The sequence below is a fragment of the Brassica napus genome, chromosome C9, assembly GCF_020379485.1.
Source record: "Brassica napus cultivar Da-Ae chromosome C9, Da-Ae, whole genome shotgun sequence".
In the NCBI taxonomy this organism is placed as follows: Eukaryota; Viridiplantae; Streptophyta; class Magnoliopsida; order Brassicales; family Brassicaceae; genus Brassica; species Brassica napus.
Genome location: NC_063452.1, coordinates 62,750,214 through 62,773,425, shown reverse-complemented (window position 1 = coordinate 62,773,425; position 23,212 = coordinate 62,750,214). Strand labels below are relative to the sequence as shown.

General features: G+C 38.7%; 4 protein-coding genes, 1 long non-coding RNA gene and 1 pseudogene across 6 annotated transcripts; 4 read left to right on the top strand and 2 right to left on the bottom strand.

Moving 5' to 3' along the window:
• Positions 1-1,009: 1,009 nt before the first annotated feature.
• LOC106414048 lies at positions 1,010-2,350 on the bottom strand. Its single transcript, XR_001282741.3, has 2 exons — positions 1,981-2,350; positions 1,010-1,662 (listed from the first exon to the last, which is right to left on the bottom strand). It is a non-coding gene; the product is annotated as an uncharacterized LOC106414048 (long non-coding RNA).
• A 236-nt stretch (positions 2,351-2,586) lies between these two features.
• On the top strand, positions 2,587-4,881 carry LOC106432198 (UDP-glycosyltransferase 76C5-like). Of its 2 annotated transcripts, none has more exons than XM_048767255.1 (2): positions 2,587-3,228; positions 3,729-4,881. In XM_048767255.1, the coding sequence occupies exons 1-2, from the start codon at positions 2,770-2,772 to the stop codon at positions 4,632-4,634; spliced, it is 1,365 nt and encodes a 454-aa protein (XP_048623212.1). In that variant the 5' UTR covers positions 2,587-2,769; the 3' UTR covers positions 4,635-4,881. The 2 variants fall into 2 exon arrangements, with proteins under 2 accessions (XP_048623212.1, XP_048623211.1); XM_048767254.1 differs by having other exon boundaries at positions 2,592-3,238; positions 3,751-4,878.
• A 242-nt stretch (positions 4,882-5,123) lies between these two features.
• Positions 5,124-7,238, top strand: LOC106432199 (annotated as a pseudogene).
• A 6,166-nt stretch (positions 7,239-13,404) lies between these two features.
• On the top strand, positions 13,405-15,903 carry LOC106432190 (cytochrome P450 71A1). The gene is made up of 2 exons (XM_022711885.2): positions 13,405-14,529; positions 15,030-15,903. The coding sequence occupies exons 1-2, from the start codon at positions 13,651-13,653 to the stop codon at positions 15,642-15,644; spliced, it is 1,494 nt and encodes a 497-aa protein (XP_022567606.1). The 5' UTR covers positions 13,405-13,650; the 3' UTR covers positions 15,645-15,903.
• Positions 15,904-18,264: 2,361 nt separating this feature from the next.
• Positions 18,265-20,214, top strand: LOC106432205. The gene is made up of 4 exons (XM_048768218.1): positions 18,265-18,561; positions 18,940-19,377; positions 19,452-19,710; positions 19,787-20,214. Exons 1-4 carry the CDS (start codon positions 18,265-18,267, stop codon positions 20,212-20,214), a joined length of 1,422 nt encoding a protein of 473 aa, XP_048624175.1.
• Positions 20,215-21,493: 1,279 nt separating this feature from the next.
• LOC125592802 lies at positions 21,494-22,766 on the bottom strand. Its single transcript, XM_048768217.1, has 2 exons — positions 21,887-22,766; positions 21,494-21,798 (listed from the first exon to the last, which is right to left on the bottom strand). The coding sequence occupies exons 1-2, from the start codon at positions 22,764-22,766 to the stop codon at positions 21,494-21,496; spliced, it is 1,185 nt and encodes a 394-aa protein (XP_048624174.1).
• Between the last annotated feature and the right edge of the window lie 446 nt (positions 22,767-23,212).

The window sequence follows — 23,212 nt, the reverse complement described above, 5'->3', positions numbered from 1 at the left end:
TGCCTCGCTTAGGTTTTAGAATAATAACATCGAAAGTTGCATGTTTCCTACGCATGAAACATTTAGCTTAAGCTAAATATGTTGCTTGTAACACAAGTAACAAGAAGATAACACTTAGCTGCTGCACGGCTTGGACTACGGTTGATGATGCTGGCTGGCTCAAACTCGGTGATCATGAAACGACTCTCCGGTGACATGGCTTTCCCCTCCTATGTCTCACGGTTAACGATGGTGGTGGTTGGTGTTAAACGCCGCAACTCCAATTTAGATCGTGCCTCCTCCGCATCGCTCGGTTATGATCACGGCTACGTCGAGAGTTGATAAAGGCTCCGGCGGCACGGCAAGGATCTCGGACCCTCCTCCGATGAGATGATGACTTGGTGATCGGCACCGGAAGTGCTCTACGTGATGGCTCCGCGTACGTGCGTCTCTTCTCTACATCAAAGCCTCTCGGATCCGATGCACAGCGACCAAAAGAGAGAGGCGATGGATCTCTAACGGCAAGGCTTGTCTCCAGCACCGTGTTACATCTCCTTCAGTCATATACTGAACTTGATGACAATATATAGAACTGGTTTTTTGAATTTGATGTTATTGGGAGAGTTGGTAAGTTATTGGACTGGTCATTCTCCTTCAGTCATATACTTTCACACATGATGTTGCAGAGGGAGGATCCCTTCCAGAGTTTTGGAGAAGTTAGTTTGTAGTAAGTTGCTTTTCGGATCATATAACAAGACACCGCAGCGTATAAACAATTCACTCACTTCTTCTCCTCTTTGGTCTGGAGTTTCAGGGTATCTAATCGAGCAAGCAATTAGGGATTAATCTTTGACATTGCCTTGCCTTGTAATAATGTGAACACAGCAAACTAATGAGCTTTAGGTATAATCCATTGCAACCTTTCACCAACCTCATTTATCAAGGAACCTTCAATATCAACTACGTGTCTGTTAAACGGGAGAGACTGGTGCGGCAGTAAAGAATGTTGGACAAAATAAAGAGAACAAAATACATTTGGAAAATTTATCTTTTATTGTTGACACTTTTTACATAAGACAACATGACTTACATATATTTCTTAAGTAACCGTAAAGAAAACTACTTGTGACTCTTCCAACAAGTCACGACTTTACAAACAATTCACGACTTTACAAATGCACCTATTGGGTTTACAGTTACTTTATAATTATTATCTAATCATACCAAACTCAATTATAATAAACTAACAATGGAAAACCTTATATTTACTCTTTTGCCAGGACGTTTACTCGTCCTTCTCTCTGCTTCTCCGTGAAGGCTTTTCTTTCACATGTTACAAGATTGATGAAACTAAAAAATATAATCACAACTTTTTATGAACTCATCGTTGGTTTCTTTCTTCATCTGTTTTTACAGTGTTTCTTTCTGAGGAACAGAACAACACAACTATATGAAATCTTTTAATCACTCAAAACTCAAAAGCATGAAATTTACATTAATACGTACCTTCTATTATGAATAGATTATGCTTGTATTTATAAATTAATGATTTGTGACATCATAAAGATCAGGTTCCCATAGAAACGCACCGTTGGAGTCTCTCTACTTCTTTTCCAACTCCAAACTTCTCCACTTCAAGGCACACGCGTGAGTGATGCACTTATGGATGTTATTAAGGCTGTGCTGGACCATACAAGTAAAAATACATTTTAATCAACTGCAGTAAGAAAAACTTGGGAATTTTCCAATTTCAGAGACAAAATAAGTCGAAATCTATAAGTAATCTGAGAACATAGATTGTTCTTCGGCCAAAAAAATACGTGATTCACTCCATCTCCTCCCACGCAGTACCAAACAGTTAATTTTTTTTTGAAAATCTGTCCCTTTAAATAAAACAACGAACACTGGATTGATTTATTTCCAGATAATAAACGAAGTAAAAAAACCAAAGACAAATACATGTACTACGATGGTGATGAACTGTATGAGAGAAATTCTTACATCTAAAACTGGATGAGGATGATGGACAATGTAAATGGACAGAATGATGATGGAATATGCAAAGGGATAAGAAATCTGAAACTTCAATATATAGATGGATTTTAGAGACGGGTTGAATCCGAAAGGAGGCAAATGAGGTGTCCTTTGCAAAGAGGTGGATGTATAAGGGGTGCTCGTTCAGAGAGCAGTTGATTGAGACGCCTTTTGGTGAAAGAGATTGATGACGTCGGATCTTATAAATAAGAGATGATCATGTCCGTTAGATTACAAAATATTGTTAAACTAAACCGTTAGATTTAAATTTTATTTTCCTATAAAAAAATGATTAGGTCATCTAGCATCAAAATTGAGTTTGCTATTATATATAGATAGATATTCGCATATAAATCGAATCCGAATATGGACCCAGAGTGTACGATACACTTATTTTTAATTCTGACTGATAATGTTATTATTAAACTGGACCACTAGCTCTTGTCTTTCTATACCTATGAATGGCACAATATAAAATTTAAAATTTTGTCTCCACTCTTCACGTAACATAATTAAAGCTCCGAATGCTAATGTATTGCACTGAAGGACCGCAATTAAAGTCACAAAAATCTCTAACTATATACTTATATCTAAATGTTTTTGTTACTAATAAAACCGCACCGCGGTTTTTCTTTAAATTTAACATTCAGAGCCTATATATCATTTTCTTAGCTTATATATATCTTAACTCCGACGAAATATCATTCACTGAACTTTTGGCTTTTGGTTCAAGAAAAAAAGAAGAAGAAAGCTTCAATGGAGAAGAGTAGTGGCCTAAGAGTGATTCTCTTTCCACTTCCAATACAAGGCTGCATCAATCCCATGATTCAGCTCGCCAAGATCCTTCACTCAAGAGGTTTCTCCATCACAGTAATCCACACGCACTTCAACGCTCCAAAAGCTTCAAGCCATCCTCTCTTCACCTTCTTAGAGATACCAGACGGCTTGTCTGAAACAGAGAAAAGAACTGATGATAAGACTTTTCTCTTCACTCTCCTCAACCAAAGATGTGAGGCTCCGTTTCGTGACTTTTTGGCTAAGCTTTTGGTATCTTCAGATTCAGAAACACAGAGGATTAGCTGTTTGATCCATGACTCCGGATGGACCTTCACACCCTCCGTAACAAAGGGTTTGAAACTCCCGAGACTGGTTCTCAGTACGTACACAGTCTCCTTCTTTCTCAACCATTTTTCTCTTCCTAAGCTCCGCCGTGAGGTGTCTCAAGGTATTATTATCTCTCGCTTTACATATCATTTCCTCTCTAGTCTCTACTACGAATATTTCCTATTTGTTTAATTTTTCCATGTTCAGAGATCCTTTTAGATATATCGAAGATTAATTAATTTATTTTTTGTTAAAAGTATTACCTCGACGGTCATGTGAAATTATCTACACATGAGTTTACACATCAACAGTCCTGATAAATATGTAGTATAACTAAATGTATAAGAGATTAGAGATTATAATGTTCTATAGAGAGTACGCTTGAGATCTTAGGGTTTAAAATTTTTGAGTTTCTTACAACTTGCGTATACATCAAGCAACTGTTTATATTTGTTTTTGCTTTCCCTTTTCTCTTTGTCACTTTACCATACCAATTACTTTATATAATTTAACTAAATGTATAAGCGATTTTGTTCTATAGAGAGTGAGTTTAGTGCGCTTGAGATCTTAGGATACAGAAAATTAAGGTTTTTTTGACATCTTGCATATAGATCAAGCAACTTTCTTTTACAGATTCAGAACAAGACGACCTAGTTCAGGAGTTTCCACCACTTCGAGAGAAGGATCTTGTACGGCTTCTGAAAGAGAAAAGGGAGTACTTAGAACCCTACTTGAATATGATGTTGGAAGCGACGAAGTCGTCTTCAGGCATTATATTCATGTCCTGCGAAGAGTTGAACCAAGACTCATTACGTAAGGCACGTGAAGACTTCAAAGTACCAATCTATGCGATAGAACCATCTTTTAGCAACTTTCCAGCTTCGTCCAGTAGCTTGTTCACACAAGACGAGACTTGCATTCCATGGTTAGACAAACAGGAAGACAAGTCCGTAATTTACGTGAGTTTCGGTAGCCTCGCTACCATGACCGGACCAGAGTTGATTGAGATTGCTTGTGGTCTAAGAAACAGCGGTCAGCCCTTCTTGTTGGTTGTACGGGTTGGTTCGGTTAAAGGCACAGAATGGATCGAGGCCATACCGGAAGAACTCATGGCAAAGGTTAACGAGAAAGGAAAGATAGTGAAATGGGCACCGCAACAAGAGGTGCTAAAGCATCGAGCAGTCGGAGGATTCTTGACACACAACGGCTGGAACTCGGTGGTTGAGAGTGTTTGTGAAGGCGTCCCTATGATCTGTTTGCCTTTTATATGGGACCAGTTTCTAAATGCAAGACTTGTTAGTGGTGTTTGGAGGGTAGGGCTGCATCTAGAGCATCGGATTGAGAGTAACGAGATCGAGAGTTCGATAAGGAGTTTGTTTTATGGAGATGAAGGAGATGCAATCCGAGAGAGGATGAGACTTCTCAAGGAGAAAGTTGGAAGATCGGTTAAAGAAAACGGTTCGGCTTATCGATCTTTAGAGAGTTTGATTGATCGGATAAGGAGTTTTGGTTTCTAGCTATCTTTGTGTTTGAGTTATGTCTTATTATTAAGTTGTTTGTGTGTTCAGGAAACTCTTCCTTGTGTTTTGGCATTGTTGGAACTTAAATTTATTTTTATTAACAAAATTTATTCGCATAAAAATCGAATCTTAACTAAAACCAAAACTATATTAGGTTGAGCAATATTTTAAGTCTAGGAATAAAATCAATAAATTTTGCATTGAAATTATAAAACGACACTTATTTTGAAACTCAAATTTTACCCTACAACGACAAATAATCTGAAACGGAAGGAGTAATTAATTATTTTTAAGGGTGATTAATGGTATTGACTATTGAGAAACCAATTAAGATTCGGATTCAACACCAAACTTGCTAGTATTATACGCGGCAGCTGTTGTTTAGTATAATCTTGACAGGCTGCAACGCACACACTACCAACTACCAAGCTAATAAAGCTTATGATAAAAGTAGACCATCGAGAGTTTTGTCTCCACTATCTAATTGGTTTCAGAAAACAAACAAAAAATATTAATTTCTTACATTAAATAAAAATTTCAAGAGAGTTCGGTTTGCATTTTAGATAGAGAAAACAAACACAGGAGAAAGCATTGATGGAGAAGAGTAATGGCCTACAAGTGATTCTGTTTCCACTTCCATTACAAGGCTGCATCAACCCTATGATTCAGCTTGCAAAGATCCTCCACTCAAGAGGTTTCTCCATCACTGTGATCCACACGCGCTTCAACGCTCCAAAAGCTTCAAGCCACCCTCTCTTCGAATTACCTACAAATTCCAGATGGCTTGTCTGACACAGAGACAAGATCTCACGATATCAATCTGATGCTCACCATTCTCAACGAGAAATGTGAGTCTCCGTTTCGTGACTGTTTGACTAAGCTGTTGCAATCTCCAGATTCAGAAACAGAGCGAAAGAAACAGATGATTAGCTGTTTGATCCACGATTCTGGATGGATCTTCACAGAACCTCTAGCCAAGAGTTTGAATCTTCCGAGATTAGTCCTTAATGCAACTAAGGCTTCATTTTTTCGGGGTCATTTTGCTCTTCCTCAGCTCCGTCGTGAAAGATATCTTCCGCTACAAGGTATTGTAACATTCTACCAGAAACCGTTTCGTATCCTTACTTAGGACTGTTTATTGTTGTTAATCCTGAAAATGTCTGAAAGTACAGCTTGCTTTTTAAAATTAAGAAAAATACATTTATTGAAATAAAAATATTTTTTAAAAGGTAAAAAAGAAATGGAGTTTTGAAATTGGTATAACCATAAATCAATAGAATTATAAACTTATCCGTTCACATAATCAATATACAAACTCTAAATATTTGCATGTTAGTACTAATTTTTTACTTTATTAAAAGTTAATTTGTGTTTGTTCATAACAATGGTAGTAAAACATTATCGATCAAAATTAGTACTAATACATGTATGAGTTCACACCAATCTTGTTGGTTTCTGTCTCTCTTAGTACAAGTGTCTTCCTAGGGTACACGTGGTAACCTCACAATTATATATCTTCACCGCCAAGCTCCACCTCCCCTACATTATGTTTGTAAACTCTTTTTATAGATTCAGAGCAAGAGGATCCGGTTCGAGAGTTTCCGCCGCTTCGGAAGAAAGATGTCTACCGGCTTCTTGATGAAGAATCGGAGGTACTAGATGCGTACTTGAATCGGATTTACGACGCAACAAAGTCATCTTCAGGTCTCATATTCATGTCATGTGAAGAGCTGGACCAAGAGTCTCTGACTCAGACACGTCAAGATTTTCAAATCCCAGTCTTTGCGATAGGACCTTCTCATACCCGCTTTCCAGCTTCTTCTAGTAGCTTACTAACACGAGACGAGACTTGCATTCCATGGTTAGATAAACAAGAAGACAGATCCGTGATTTACGTGAGTTTTGGAAGCCTCGTGACCATAAGTGAATCGGAGCTATTGGAGATTGCTTGGGGTCTAAGTAACAGCGACCAACCCTTTTTGTGGGTCGTACGTGTTGGTATGGTCAATGGCATTAAATGGATCGAGGCTATACCGGAAGAAGTCATGGAAATGCTTAATAAGAATGGAAAGATTGTGAAATGGGCACCGCAGCAAGAGGTTCTAAAGCATCAAGCTATTGGAGGATACTTGACACACAATGGTTGGAACTCAACGGTTGAGAGTGTTTGCGAAGGGGTTCCGATGATCTGTTTGCCTTTTATATGGGACCAGTTTCTAAATGCAAGATTCGTATGTGACATATGGAGGGTCGGACTGCATCTAGAGAATCGGATTGAGAGAAATGAGATCGAAGGAACAATAAGAATATTATTCTTGGAAGCTAAAGGAGAAGTAATCCGTGAGAGGATTGAACTTCTTAAGGAAAAAGTAGGAACATCGGTTAAACAAAATGGTTCGGCATATCAATGTTTGGAAAGTTTGGTCGATCATATATTTCATCTTTCTAGTAATTAATTGTATGCCTGATGCTTTGTTGATCTTCTTGTTGCTGTATAATAACATGTTAATCTGTTAAAGAAATATAATATGTTATCAGACTATCAGTACAATATATCACCACCACCAGTGTTTAATGTCCATGCACTTTTATATGACTATATGAGGGCCAAAGATTTATAAAAAAAAAAAAAGTGTTCTTGTATTATGTATGCGATTTAATTATGTCTGTTATACATATCTACAATAACTTGTGAACATGACATGCAACTACTATGTATGTTCACAAGTTTCCGTTACATGCAATATAGAGTACATATCTACAATGACTTTGTTAAAAAAAAGACATGCAATTACAATGGGATAATCATAGATCGACGTTTCCGTTACATCATCCCGATTCCACTTTGAAATATATATATGTTGTTCGGAAATTTTGACAGAATTTGTCGCAAAAAGAACTCATGTTGGTCCCATGTATACAATTGTAAGTCACATTCATGTAAAGAACATTTCATACATTTTTTTCTAAAATAAACATGTTAGGTTTGAATATTAAAGTGTCCTCGAGAAAAGTTTCCAAACAGAAGTATATCTTAGTGATTTATATGTGTACGTACGTACGTACGTAATCAAAGACTATGATGAATTGATACCGTATTCTATTTCTTATATACAAGATCTCAAAAATCTAAGTAAAATTAGACTTCGATTTAAAAGTTGCACAAGCACAGGGAAGCAAGGTCATATTGAAAGCTTTAACAAAGCTTGAAGTAAAATGAAGAAGATAACTTTGAATAATCTTATTTCTTTCTTGATGTCCATCGATATTACAAAGCTTAACTTATATAGAAGAGCAGTGTGCTCAGATAGGGACAAACACGTCACCACTTAACCTGTGACAGCACACAATCTTAAGGTATCAAATCGGTTGTGTAGCTGGACGTCCTTGTTTGCAGAGCTCGTACAACGACTGCTTTTTGACGCCACTTGATCTGATCCTTTGTTGCCGTTACACGAGAGCATGATGGGCTTGACAGAAGACTGGGCTTTGACAGACAACAAGGCCTTGTTCTGAATTGAAGTGCCCTTGCTTATACACCCCCTCAAACTTGTGGCGGGAGGCATCACGACACCCAGTTTGTCACGCAATGCGCAGAACGGTTGCTGAGCCAGTGACTTCGTGAAGATGTCTGCTAGCTGTTGAGCTGACGGAATTTGACTGACCACCAAAGCACCAAGCGCAACTCTCTCACGTACATAATGGAAATCAGTATCAAAATGTTTGGACCTGTTATGGAGCGCAGGATTGGCGGTGAGGTAGACAGCAGAAAGATTATCACAAAACAGTTCATGAGGATCAGGTAACGATATTCCCATTTCACCAAGCAATGAAGCCAACCTTTTAAGCTCAGTAGCTGTGATAGATAGAGTTCGATACTCTGCTTCAGTAGACGACCGTGAGACAGTAGGATGCCTTTTAGCCGACCATGAGATGATGTTTGATCCGAGGAATGTACATAAGCCACCAGTGGAGCAACGAGTTTCACGACACCCGGCCCAATCACTGTCACTGAAGCCATATAATAGAAACCCTGTCTTTGCATTGATGTTTAACCCAAGACTGCTTGTACCCTTTAAATATCTCAGGATACGCTTGAGGTTGGAGAAATCTGCCTTTGTTGGGGCATGCATCTTCTGACAAACATAGTTTACTGCAAACTGAATGTCAGGTCTAGTCAAGGTGAGGTATTGAAGTTTACCTGCTAGGCTTCGAAAATAAGTTGGATCAGGGAAGATCTCGTCTTGACCAACTACTCTGTCTAACTGAAGAGGTAACAGAGTGGACATAGAATCGCAGCCAGTCATTCCTGCTATCTCAAGTAGATCCTTTGTGTACTTCTCTTGACACAGAAACAGACCCTCATCATGATTCTGAACTTGTATGCCAAGGAAGTAATGAACCGGACCCATATCTTTCATACGGAAAGTTGTCTGAAGAGTCACCATGAGCTTTTCTATAAGCTTGTCATTGTTGCTGGTGAGAAGCATATCATCAACATACAATAGTAGATATATGACATCGTTCCCATGAAGATACACAAAGAGTGACGGGTCCCCGTGGGTACATTTGAAACCAAATTCGAGAAGAAACGTGTTGAATTTGTCGAACCACGCCCGAGGTGACTGACGAAGTCCATAGATAGCTTTTCGGAGTCTACACAGGTAGTGAGGCTTCTCAGGATCCTCAAACCCCGGTGGTTGTTTCATATACACTGTCTCTTTCAAGTCTCCGTGCAAGAAGGCGTTCTCAACATCTAGTTGCTTGATGTTCCATTCGTTAACAGTAGCTATGTGAAGAACAGAACGTATAGTAGCAATGCGTACTACCGGGCTGTATGTTTCAACATAGTCTATGCCTTCTTCTTGCTCATTTCCTCGAGCTACAAGGCGAGCTCTTCGCTTCTTTAGTGTGCCATCCGCATTGAGCTTCGACTTGAAGATCCATCCACAGCTTACTGGTTGTATATCAGGTTCAGGAGGCACCAAATCCCAAGTGTGTGTTATATCCATGCTCTGTTTTTCACGACCCATCGCAGCAGTCCACTGTGGATCTTTGAGAGCTGCTGCAACAGACTTTGGTTCCGGAAAGTTTGTCTTCACAGTCATCAAAATGTAGCGTGGATTTGGCTTGCGAATACCATCCTTTCCTCTAGTAACCATAGAATGTGATGGGGCTGGTTCCTGAACTTGTGAAGTAACAGGAACTTGTGGAGCAGTAGGAGAGTTTAGAGGTGGGAAATCTTCATTTGAGAATATTGAAGCAGTAGATGGTGCAGGTGATCCACTTGGCGAAGTATCTTGTTGAGGTTGTAGCCGTGGCATAAGAATTTCTTCTTCTGTAACAGGAGCAGCAGACTTCTTAGGTTCCTCTGATAGAAACTCTGATTTCCAAGCAGACATGAGTCTTGTATCATCCTTCAGAAGAAACGACTGATACTCCTTCTGATATGGAAAAGAGTTCTCATTGAACAACACATGCCTACTGATGTACACTCTACCGCTTGGAGGATGCAAGCATCTGTACCCCTTGTGCTTCTCACTATATCCAAGGAAAACACAATGCAAGCTTTTAGGATCAAACTTGTTTTCTGCGTAGGGTCTCAAGAAGGGGTAACAACTGCAACCAAAAACACGAAGAGAGGTGTAGACCGGAGATTTTCCCACTAATACTTCATACGGACTCACGTGACCAGGAAGAACCGAAGAAGGCAACAGATTTCCAAGATATACTGCAGCCATGAAGGCTTCAACCCAGAGCTGATGTGGTACTTTACTCTGGAAAATGAGTGAAAGCCCCAGTTCAGAAACATGACGATGTTTCCTTTCAGCAAGGCCGTTTTGTTGCGGAGTATGCGGACATGACATCTGATGTTTGATTCCGCAAGCAGTCAAGTGTTGTTTCAATTTGTTACTTGTAAACTCTCCACCACCATCAGTCTGAAACAATTTTATTTTGCAGTCTAACTGTTGTTCAACGAAGGTCTGAAAACTTATGAACACTGAAAAGAAGTCAGATTTCATCTTCAAAGGATACAACCACGTAAAACGTGAAAAATGATCAACAAAGACTGCATAAAACCTAAACCCTTGAGTTGAGACAACTGGAGAAGGTCCCCAGAGGTCACAATGTACTCTTTCTAACGGTTTGGTTGCTACAAAAGTGGAATCAGAAAACGGTAGAAGACTAGATTTGCCGAGCTGACACGCCTCACAGAACGGAGAGCTTGACTTATTGATGACAATGGCCTTATTTGCTGATAGACGCTGGAGAACATCTTGATGTGGATGACCTAGCCTCATGTGCCATAGACCATCACCGGTTGCTTGCTGTCTGTGAGAATAGTAAGCCATGAACTGTGGATTCTCCAAAACGTACAAGTCTTTCTCCCTACTGCCCTTGGTAAGGAGCTGCTTTGTCTGTTTGTCCTTCACAACAACACTATCAGAGTCGAACTCAATAGAACAAGGATAGTCTGCAGTAAGTTTTGATACCGATAGGAGAGAATTAGTAATGGAAGGACAAACAAGAACATCTTTCAAGAGAAGTTTACCTTGAAGACTAGGCAAGACAGCAGTTCCAACGTGCGTTATCGGCAGAAACTCACCATTCCAAACCAGGACAGTGTCCTCACCAGTATAGGCTTGAGACGACTGCAGTTGAGACGGTATGTTCGTGATGTGGGCTGTAGCACCTGAATTTGCGTACCACTCCTGACCTGATGGTTTCTGTTGTTGTTGAACACGAAAGGCAGCCAACGCTTTGTGATACTCCTCTGTCTGATACGAGTGGTCAAAACGCTTGTAACATTTGTAAGCAGGATGACCGTATTTGTTGCAGATCTGGCACGTAGGTCTATCATCAGCTGAAGCAGCACCTCTTCTTGAGCTTTGACTGATTTGCTGATGAAAACCCCGACCCTGTGTAGAGTAACCTCCACGTCCTCGTGTGTTTCCTCTATAGCCACCTCGACCGCGAGCTGAGTAACCTCCTCTGTTCGTATAGAATGTCTGATGAAGTGACACATCGGTTGCGGTATCGTAAGAGGAAAGCTTGTCACTGAAACCTATTAGCTTGAACACCACGTCTTCAAAGTTGGGGCCTGGGAATGCATCCATAGAGTTCTCGATGACAGTAGAAATGGACTCATATTCCCTTCCAAGACCTCGTAGAACCCCATAGATTTTTTCTTGTTCTGACAGTGGAGCGCCAATAGAATCAAGCTGGTCACAGAGAGACTTGATCTCAGACAGATACTCTGCAAGAGTTCGAGCGCCCTTCTTAGTGTTTTGGATACGGCTCTGCAACTCAAGCTTCCGTGTAGGAGAGACACGATTGTATTTCTGAGCCAGATAGTACCAAATTTCTTGTGAGGAACGAAGACCGTAGACACTCTTGATAGCCTCTTCTGACAAAGAACCAACGAGCCACGCCATGATACGTTGATCTGTACGGAGCCATTTGTCGTAGTCGGGATTCGGTGTCTCTGTAACAGACTCGCCGTTACGAACACTCAAAGTCGGCGGAGGACGGAGGGTTGCACCAGTTACGTAACCGAAAAGCAACTGACTGTTAAGGAACTGCTCAAACTGAAACTTCCATGAGAGATAGTTGGAGTCAGAAAGCTTAAGAGTAACGCAATGTGTGATGGTTAAAGGGGAGTTAAATGGATCGCCATCCATGGCTCTGATACCATGAAAGCTTTAACAAAGCTTGAAGTAAAATGAAGAAGATAACTTTGAATAATCTTATTTCTTTTTTGATGGCCATCGATATTACAAAGCTTAACTTATATAGAAGAGCAGTGTGCTCAGATAGGGACAAACACGTCACCACTTAACCTGTGACAGCACACAATCTCAAGGTATCAAATCGGTTGTGTAGCTGGACGTCCTTGTTTGCAGAGCTTGTACAACGACTGCTTTTTTTTGACGCCACTTGATCTGATCCTTTGTTGCTGTTACACGAGAGCATGATGGGCTTGACAGAAGACTGGGCTTTGACAGACAGCAAGGCCTTGTTCTGAATTGAAGTGCCCTTGCTTATACATATCAGGTGTCACGTCAACATCCAAAACACGTTTTATTTATTCCGAAAATAAAACATTCATCTAGTCTTTGTTGTCCAACTAGTATTAAAACCCTTGGAAGTAGAATGTTTTCTTTTTGGGAGTAGAAAGTTATACATAATTACTGATTTTCTATGAAATTATTGGATTACCCAATCTATATCAAGTAAACCAAACCAATCAGATATTAAAGTTCCAAATATGAAACCTAATTGTCTTAATTCCCTTTGAATTCTTCCAAAAACTTCTATAAATTTTCAAAATAAAAAGGCATGAATCGCATGATTCATTACGAGTTAGGTATTAAAAAAATGGTGAAGAAAAATTATTGTGTTGCTTGTTTGCAGATTTTAAAACAGATTTTCAAAAATACTTTATTTGTACATAGAAAACACCTTTCTAAAAAAACATCATTTCTGCAGTAATGAAAATTTTATTTATATTTTATTTATATAAAATAATTATATATTTTCTATAATTGTTATTATTAATTATAAATATTTGAGAGATTACTTTCTAGAAAAATTATAATTATAATTTTTGATAATTTTAATCACATAAAACAAAAACTAAAATTTAAGTCATAAATTATTTTAATATATAATATATTGTACACAAATAAAAAAATTATTATTCAAGCCAAAAAATAAAATCTATAAAAATAAAAAAACACAAGCTCAAAAATTAATATTCATAAACTAAAAACTAAAACTAAAATCCAAAATCTTTATAATCAAGTAACGTGCGTTCAAAAGTTGTTACTCAACTAATTAGTAGCATGACAAGTAAAACGTGTCTTTTGTAAGAAAAAATAAAACAAATAAAACGTGTACTTAAGCAACTTATATAGCACATATGATCAATTTATCTGATATAAATAGACGCCTAGGGAAGATCAAATAAAACAAGTGATCACAGCAGAAAGTGAACTTAACCCGGAGAATTATGGAGCAAATTGTCTTCAACTCTCACCCTTTCCTTTTAACTCTTTTCGCATTGTTCCCAATTCTCTTCTTCGCAATTTTCAAAAATAAGATCAGATCAAAAAAGCTAAACCTTCCTCCATCCCCTCCAAAGCTTCCTCTCATTGGAAACCTTCATCAGATAGGTAACTTACCCCACAAGTCACTCCAGGACCTCTCACTCAAGCATGGACAGTTCATGTTCGTGAACCTTGGAACCACTCCATACCTAGTTGTTTCGACCGCTGATGCTCTCGAAGAGATCACCAAGAACCACGACATTACCATCTCAAATCGACCCACTAACACTAGCGTTTATCCTCTAAAGGGTAATGGTCAAGACTTGTTGTACCATCCTTACGGAGACCACTGGAAGCAACTAAGAAAGATCAGCGCAATGCATCTGATGAGTAAAAACGTCGTGAACCACCGGTTTCAAACGTTGAGAGATGAAGAGATCTCGAGTATGTTGGAGACTATTCATCTTTCGAGCCTAAAAGGCGAAGAGATCAATATATCGGATATGATGAATACTGTGGTTAGCAGTGTCCTTCATAGGTCGTACACGGGTAACTACAAAAGGGAAGAAAAGGAAGGGCTCTCGAGCTCGATGCGCTTCTTGAACTGGGACGTCAAGTTCAAGAAGCTCTTGGGATCTTTATGCGTGGAGGATTTGTTTCCGATCTTAGCGTTGATGGATAGGTTTACGGGTTTCAAAACTCTTGTAAAGAGTACTTACTTGGAGTTAGATAGTATTATGGAGACTCTCATCAATGAAAGAGAGAAGGAGAGCTTCGTGGATGTTCTTATTCATCAACGAGACAACGATAAACTTGACTACGACGTCAAAGCAATCATGCAGGTGTGTGTGTGTATATTTATTTGCATTCGATTCATAATTACTATCTGGACTTTTCTTATCCAAATTAAGTGAATATCAGATCAAATTAAGTGAATATTTAACCATAACCTAATAATTAATAAATACCTTCAGATAACCCTAAATTATGTTATGTGACAAAATTAGCACACAGAAAATTTCTTTTCAAAATATCATTAGTTTTTTTCCTGGTAACACTTCAAATTAAAATATCTTAGTTAGAAGTTTAAAAAATACAATTTTTGTTTTATATTTGTGTTTGGGTTTAATGATCATGATTTATGGTTTAGTATTAAGAGAATGTGGTAATGATTTAAGAGTTAAAGTAATTTAGTGTTTTTCTTATCAAAAGAATGCTATTTTAGAAATTTTTATAATTGAGTGCAATTTTTTGAATAAATTTTGTAAAAGTGTTGATTTCGAAATTTGCTCTTAATTATTGTTTTTAGATTGTCAATTTCCTAAAGATGTTCCAATTGTAGGGCATATTTGTCGCGGGTGTAGACTCTGTAGCATTGGAGCTAGAATGGTTGATGGCCGACCTCATCAAGCACCCCGAAGTTATGCGGAAAGCACAAGAAGAGGTACAACGCATAGTTGGGTCCAAGTCAAAGATAAGCAATGATGAAATAGAAAAAATGCATTATTTGAAATGTGTAATCAAGGAGACAATGAGGCTCCACCCTGCGGGAGTAGTTCCACGAGAGACATCATCTAAGTGGATAAAAGTAGGTGGCTACGATATCCCTCCAAAGACCAAAGTATTCGTGAATCTGTATTCTATCCAACGTGACCCTAAACAATGGGAAAATCCAGACGATTTTATACCTGAGAGATTCATGGAAAATAACATTGAGTTCATGGGGAGCAAAGGGTACATTCCATTTGGATTTGGTCGTAGGAACTGTCCTGGTATGGCCTTTGGTAACACTTTGCTCGAGGAGATTATTGTGAATCTCCTTTACCGGTTTGACTGGAAGTTGCCTGATGGCTCTAAACCGGAAGAGCTTAACATGGAGGAGGTAAGTCAGTTTGTTATCGCAAAGAAGTACCCTCTCAGGCTAGTTCCGGTTCAAAGGTTTAAGAGCAAAGCCTAGGGTTTATGTAATAAGGGTTTCCATTTTTAAGTAATAAATGGGGTCAATGCATTTTTAAGTAATAAATGGGGGGGGGGGGGGTTGTCAAAAAAAAAAAAAAAAGTAATAAATGGGGTCAATGCATTTGGTTTGCTAGTAAGAGTGACAATAAAAAAAAGAGTGGCAATTATTTATTTCGGGTTTCAATAATGTTTCGGCAAGAATTAGGCCGTTTCCTTGTGTAAACATACAGTATGCTATCAATCATATTATTTATCAATTTTACGATTATTTATCTACTACAGTGTATCTTAACTTATTTGGCTCAAGCTGCAATGCCCAGTACAGGCCAACATTTAATTAACTGCATTGATTTTTGAGAAAATTGGAAAATAAAGACATTTTATACTTCGATTTGTCAGAATAGGATTTTTGAAAATTTTTTAGGTAAGTAGAATTTATAATTTTTTAAATACCATATTGCCCTCAAATTAGCATAGTTAAGATTTATATAATTAATATTAATCTTTCGAAATATATTTAACCACTTTTAAAAAAACAAAAAAACAAAAAGTAAAAACAGAAAGTAAAAATAAAAGAAAAACAATAAAAAAGTATAAACAAAAGTCGATTTACCCTAGAGATTAACGAACCTCTCTCATCTTCTCCGCCGAAAGCTTGAAGCTCCTCCAATGTCGATTTTGGGTAAGAACAAAGCCAAATCGTTTCTTCACTCTTTAACTTTCATTTAATTCATCTCTAATCTAGTTATTTTCGCCTTTCTCTTTGTTATCAGCCTGAAGAATTGGAGATTTGGAGATTTGTTCTTACTCTACGACATCGTCGGACGCTCTTCTTCTTCTTCCACCATCAATTTCATTAACATCTCACGTTTCTAAGAAGGTGAGTTTGCGATTACTTGTTTTGATTCTCTTAACCCTAGATTTCTTAAAGTTTCTCATCACTTAAATCCGATTTCTCTTATTTCTTAATCTAAATTACTTGAATGGGTTGATTAATCTCCTTATACATTACGCAATTCATGGATGTTATTGTTTGGGTGTTTTGATTTTAGTTTCTTATCTTCGATTTTGGTCCTTTTTTGAAAGAGGAAAAATTGACAAATAGATTCGTTTTTGTTGTTTTCCGATTCAAAGGTTTGGTTTTTTGTCAAATCTTCTTCTTTCTTTGTTTGTGCTCTGATTATAAACTTCTTTTCTGTGATTGTAGGTATGTCTGAGGAGTTACCAAAGCGGTTGTTTAAGCCGGGTGAAGAGACCCAAGTGCATCAGATCAATAACAACTGCAAGATGGTACGCTATTTCAAAAGATTGATGGAGTGGTTGCCAAAGGAGTTGGAGACAGTGAAGAAAGATCCTGTTTTTGCTCAGATTTTTAAGCTGTTCGATAATGGTTTGGGATTCTCGGCGAGAGTGATACACGGCTTCTTGTGTAGGGAGCTGTTGACTTACAAAGATCATGAGCTCTGGTTTGTCTTTGCGAGAAGACCTCTCCGATTTTCATTGCTTGAGTTCCACGCAGTTACCGGGCTTCAGTGCGATACTAGTCTCTCACTTAAGGAGTTGGTTGACTGGGATGATGATGGTGGTTTCTGGAGCTTAGTGATCAGGACAAATAAGGGGATTTCTATTTTCGAGCTGTGGGAACATCACAGGGCAGCTGTTAAGAAGTGGAGTAATGCTGATCGAATCAGGCTGGTGTATCTTTGCATCATTGTTTGTATGGTTTGCGGGAGAGATGAGAAGGCACCTATCCCCATCAAGTACGTGAAGTTGGTGATGGATCTTGAGCAGGTTCGAAACTACCCTTGGGGAGTTGCTTCTTTTGACCTTCTATGCGAGTCAATAGCTGAAAAACGAGATAAACTGAAGGAGAATCCAAAGAGTTACGTGTTAGATGGCTTCACCTACGGTCTTCAGATATGGGCTATGGAAGCAATACCAAAGCTTGGAAAGCTCTGTGGAAGAAAACTGAACAAAAGTTTTTAGAACGGTCCTAGATGTGTAAACTGGATGGGAGCTGCAAAGATTTCGTACGAGGAGCTCAACAAGTTGGAGAACATCTTAACACCCAAGGTAAATATTTATTTTAACAAGTAGAAAAACAAACAAATGTTTGTATTAATGATTGACTCTTTTCACCTTTCTTGTGTAGGATGACATATATCCATACATCTCGTGGACATGGAATTATACAGTGTGTGAAAGTCTTCAATTTAGCAGACGAGATGAGGTGGAGGATGATAGAGTCAAGCTTCTCATGCAGATGATAATGAAGCAGTTTGACTTCAGTGGTCATAATTGGGAGTACGAAGAGACAACGGTCTTTTCTTTTGGGGTTGATAACAAAGAAGGTGAGAAGGAGAAAGTAGCTACGCATGAGGGAGAAGGTGGGAGTGATGAAGAGCCTAACGACAAGGATGGTGAAGGTGGGAGCGATGAAGTAGCTGGGAGCAATGAAGCAAGTGGGAGCGATGAGGAGTTTCAAACTCCAAAAGGATCAGCAACCATAAGGGCGAGAGATACAAAGGGAAAGAAGAGGCTCCCTGATCGTGGAATGGAAAAAAAGGAAGCATAAGGTCCTACATACTAGACCACAACAGGCGCCCTTTGATGAAGATATGAAGACTTTTGTGACGCAGTTGTTTCAGCAAGGTTTTGCTGCGATGGAAGAGAGGCTAGAGAAAAAGATGGATGAAAAATTTGAGGGAGTGCAGTCTGAGCTTAAAAATTCCCGTGGGGATTCAACCGTCCAAGCTGAGCATGGAGATCCATCTGCAAGCAAGCCAGCACCTAGCCACCCATCGCCTAACAAGCCAACGCCTAGCAAGCCAGCGCCTAGCAACCCATCGCTTAGGAAGCCATCTCCTACGAAGTCATCGCCTAGCAAGCCATCTCCGAGGAGGTCCAAACGCTTGGTAAACAACCACTAGTCTTCATAACTCTCTGCAATGTGTCTTAACTTCTTTTAGTGTTAGTTTCATGTGTTTATCGGCCTTGTGATGTGTTTTGCATTTTCTCGTTTTGGAAGTGTGTTTGGTTTGTAATTGTTGTTCAAAATCAGGCTTAATTATGTATCTGCATTATGATGTGTGTTTTGTTATGTGAACTACGTGTAAGATATTTATATGAATTTTATTAGTTTATAAAATCATATTTTTTATGAATTCCTTGTGTATGCTTAATAACTGTTTTTTTTATGAATTGCTTGTGTATTTTGAATCTGATTTTTGTATGAATTGCTTGTGTGTTTTGAATCAGGGTTTTTTATGAATTGCTTGTGTACTTTGAAACAGGATGTAAATTTCAGTCAAGCGGATGATATGGACGAACCAATAGGTACGCAAAGCCTTGAAGGACTTTCTCAAACCTCGTACGTACCCGATTTTGATCCATCACAGACCAATAACGACAACGATGCAAGTGATTGGTGGACTCCAATGACTACTGTCCGGAAACTACGAAAAGGTGAATCAAAGCAATCAAATGCACCTCTAACATCGGCAAAGTGGGATAGATGGACTGGAGGACCAAGCAAGAAGCTTCAGCTTAGTGACTCACCAATGGCAGATGACGGTTCTCCACAGGCGTCACTGTATTATTTCACCGAAGAATCGTGGGATAGATTCACGAAATGGTCTACGAATCCAACAGCTTTGAGGATTGGTCCCTCTGTCTTTAATTTGACCTTCGCACAGAGAATAGTTTGTGCTGGAAAATGGCTTGGAAACGAGGTATTATTTTCTTAACATATATTTGTAACATATATTTGATTGTGCATTGGGTAATTGTCCATGTGAATATTCAGGAAATGGATGCGATGATGTATATATGGCGAGAGAAGACATCTTTGAGGCGTTGGAATATAGACTGTCTTGCTTTCATGAACGCCATGTTCTGCCTCCAGATCGAGAAAGAATACGAGAAGTGTAAAGACGACAAAAGAGGCTACGTAGTACCCGATCTTCTTCTTGCTTATGGGAGAGGAGAGCTTCCATCTCATGGGCCGACTAATAGAGTTTGGGGTGTCGATGTTGATCGTCTCTACTTTCCTCTGTTTGTCAATGGTAATTATCCATGCTTCCTCTACACGTCTCCGTTATTCAAATATTTTTTTAACAAAATAAGTGATGTCCGTTGCAGGTAATCATTGGGTTGCTGTATGCGTCAACATGATTGAGAAGAAAGTGGAAGTCTATGATTGCAATCGGGGAAGGAATAGGCAATACGTAGAGAAGTTTGCTTGTATGATTCCTAGAATTGTCAAGGCAGTTGGTCCACCTAAGAGCAAGTTACTCCTTACATCCTATTCGATTGTAGATATGCCTATGCAGACAAGATTGAACAAGTCTTGTGCTGATTGCGGGGCATTCGCACTCAAACACTTGGAGTGCATCCTTCTTGGTCTCGACCTCAGTTTAGTGGAAGACGTAATAATGCCTGGTTGCCGACAGAAGATTGCTTATGATATATGGGAGGCTGCCCATGATCCCATTTTAATCCAGCTTATGGCACAACACATCCCTTCGGATTTTGAGAGTTCTACTTTTTATGACCTTGAAGAAGACTGATTATGTGTGTTTGTTTAGGTTTTACCAGGAATGTTGTGACAATACTCTATTTTAGAGTTTTCTAGAAATTATGTGACATGACACTATTTTAGTTTACTAGTTATTTGTGGTTTGATTTTGCATGAAATATTTACAACTAAAATATCCAATTACACTAAACCACTAAACTTATCAATCTTTACCCTAAACCACTAACGAACCCAATATTTACCCTAAAGCCTAAATGAACCCTATACATAAGAACTCTTTACTCTAAACTCTTACCATTTGTGTTGAGAATGACATGTATTTGTTTAATAATTTCATTTGTAGTTCTTATAGCCACTAATAATGTATTTTTTTGTTTCATGTATAATCACTATTTTAGTGGATATATGGTGAAATTACATACCCTAACTAATCTCTAACGAACCCCTAAATCGTTTTTCATTATATTTAATAGATCTGCCTCAGGTATAAAACATGTTTTCTACGTCATGAAACGACGTAGTTTTGTATTATTTTTTGACCTATTGCCTTTTCTTCCTCATTCTTTCACGACAGAGAGAAATCAAGGGGAGAGAACTTGGGAGATCAACTCAATCATGTCTTCGGTCGGTTCTTCTGTCGATTCAAGATATCAGCACACCAAACAAAGAGGAATTCCGAAAAGATGCAATTGCGGCAAGGCAGTGCATCTTTTCACTTCAACAACTGTCAAAAATCCGGGAAGATTGTTCCATTGTTGTCCGATGGGATCTGAGATGGTTAGTCTGTATTCATATAACCTTGTCGTCGCTCCAATCTAACTGTTTGTTGATGTTAATGATGAAGGACAAAACTCACATGTTCAAATGGACTGATAAGTCAGTTGTTGAGGAAATTGAAGACTTTCAGGATCTGTTTGATGTGCTGCTAGTGGACAATTCCGAGTTTCAAAAATCAGTACGAGCTTCTGAGACAATGCTGAAACGACATAAGAGTAGACTTGAAGAGATGGAAGATGCAATTGCTCGTTGTGAAGAAAATTCCATCGAATGCATTAGAGAGTTAAGGATCATCAAAGCTTTGTTTGTGTGTTGTTTTGCTATGGTCTTCATGTACCTTACCTATGCATGATGTTCAATTTCTTGTTCTGTTTTTTCTAAATAAATGTAAGACTATGTTCTTTGATGTTTTTGGTGATTTGCATCGAATATAACAAAAAAAATTGCAAAAATCAAACTGTCAATAGGAAGATTCGATTTGTCTCAACAATGTTGTAAGCAAACAGCAAATAACAGAGAACACACACAACAAACTAGATAGGTTTATCACATGTTCCTCTCTTGTGTCCCTCCATACCACACCGGCTGCACTTGTGCTTTTTCTTCTTTGTTGATCCTTGAGAAGATCTAATCTTGTCTTCTACTGTTTCATACCTTCTCTTTACTGGTCTACCAGCACTCTTTCTTGACTCTGGTGGTAAGATCTTCGCAAGTTTAACCTCATCTGGGACATTCCATTCAGCCTCTGGAACTGGTATGGGATTAATGGATTCCGCGTAGGCAGCTCTCCACGTTGCAGTGCTATAGACGCCATCAGTAAATCGGTGTACTTCCATACCTGTGTCAAAAAAAGACCGACCAATGTCTAAACGCTGCAAAATGCTGGAATATATAGGTACCAAGATAATGTTTATATACTTCCATACCTCGAGAATAAATTGCAGGAATGGCGTGTCTGCATGGAATTTTTCCTAAATCAAATTTCCCACATGTGCATGTTCTGGTTTCCAGATCAACATGACAATCATATATGTCTCCTTTAACAAGTGATCTGAAGTTGTCAACCTTCTGAACCTGAAACCCTCGAGCCTTCACGATTCTCCTATCAATCTTTTTCTCCACCTTAACGGTTAAAGGATCAATATGTTTGGAGCTTAACATGCGACGCTCATAGAACCATCGGGTCATCATTTCTCTTATACTATCTAGCAAAGGAATTACTGGAAATTGTCTAGGAGATCTCAGAGCTGAATTAATCGACTCGGCTGGGTTATTGGTCCTGATGTCATACCTGGATCCAGGGAAGAGAGAACGAGCCCATTTTCTCACATCAGCCTCTTGTAGATATCTTCCAAGTGTCGGACTGATAGCAACAATTTCTGTGAAACGTTCCTGAAATTCACTATACCTATATGCCTTTGAAGCCTTCTCGACCAAGGCAGTGAACCCCTTTGTCCTGAAGAATTTAACCACATTGGTCAGCAAGTAGTGTATACAAATTCTGTGCTTTGATCGTGGGTAGACATCCCTGATTGCTTTAGCAATTGACGCATGTCTATCTGACACAAAAGCTAAGTCTTTACTATCAGGAATAACCACACTCAACTGTCTGAAGAACCACTCCCATGATTCTTCATTCTCTGAATCAGCAACTCCAAATGCAATTGGATACAAGTTGGAGTTACCATCTACAGCTGTAGCAACAAGTAGAACTCCTTTATATTTATTTTTCAGAAAAGTTCCATCAACAACAATCACCCTACGCATATGACTGTGAAATCCTCTAACTGATTGCCCAAACGACATAAATAGATACATGAATCTACCATCCTTCTTAGTTTCATAGTGAGTGTGTGTACCAGGATTAGCTTCTTTAATCGTATGCAAATATTTTGGTATCTTTGCATAACTTTCGTCTGGTATACCTCTAACAGCTGCAATTGCATACTCACGAGCTTTCCAAGCGTGCCAATAAGTAATTTCGCAGCTATGTTATAGCCTCATAAACTGAATGATGTTGTTTGCTTTGGGCCATCATTGGCATCATCAAATCGATGTTGTATCAGCTTTCCAATAGTTCTTGCCGACGCCGTTTTTCCGAAGTTGCTTTTCTTTGAAGGAGCACATGAGTGTATACCCACACACTTATTGATCATGAAATATGTAGACCCATCAACACATTCCGCACGCACAGTCCAGTTGCACGTATTATCCTTACATCGTATAGACCACCACTTTTTCGTTGATTTGGT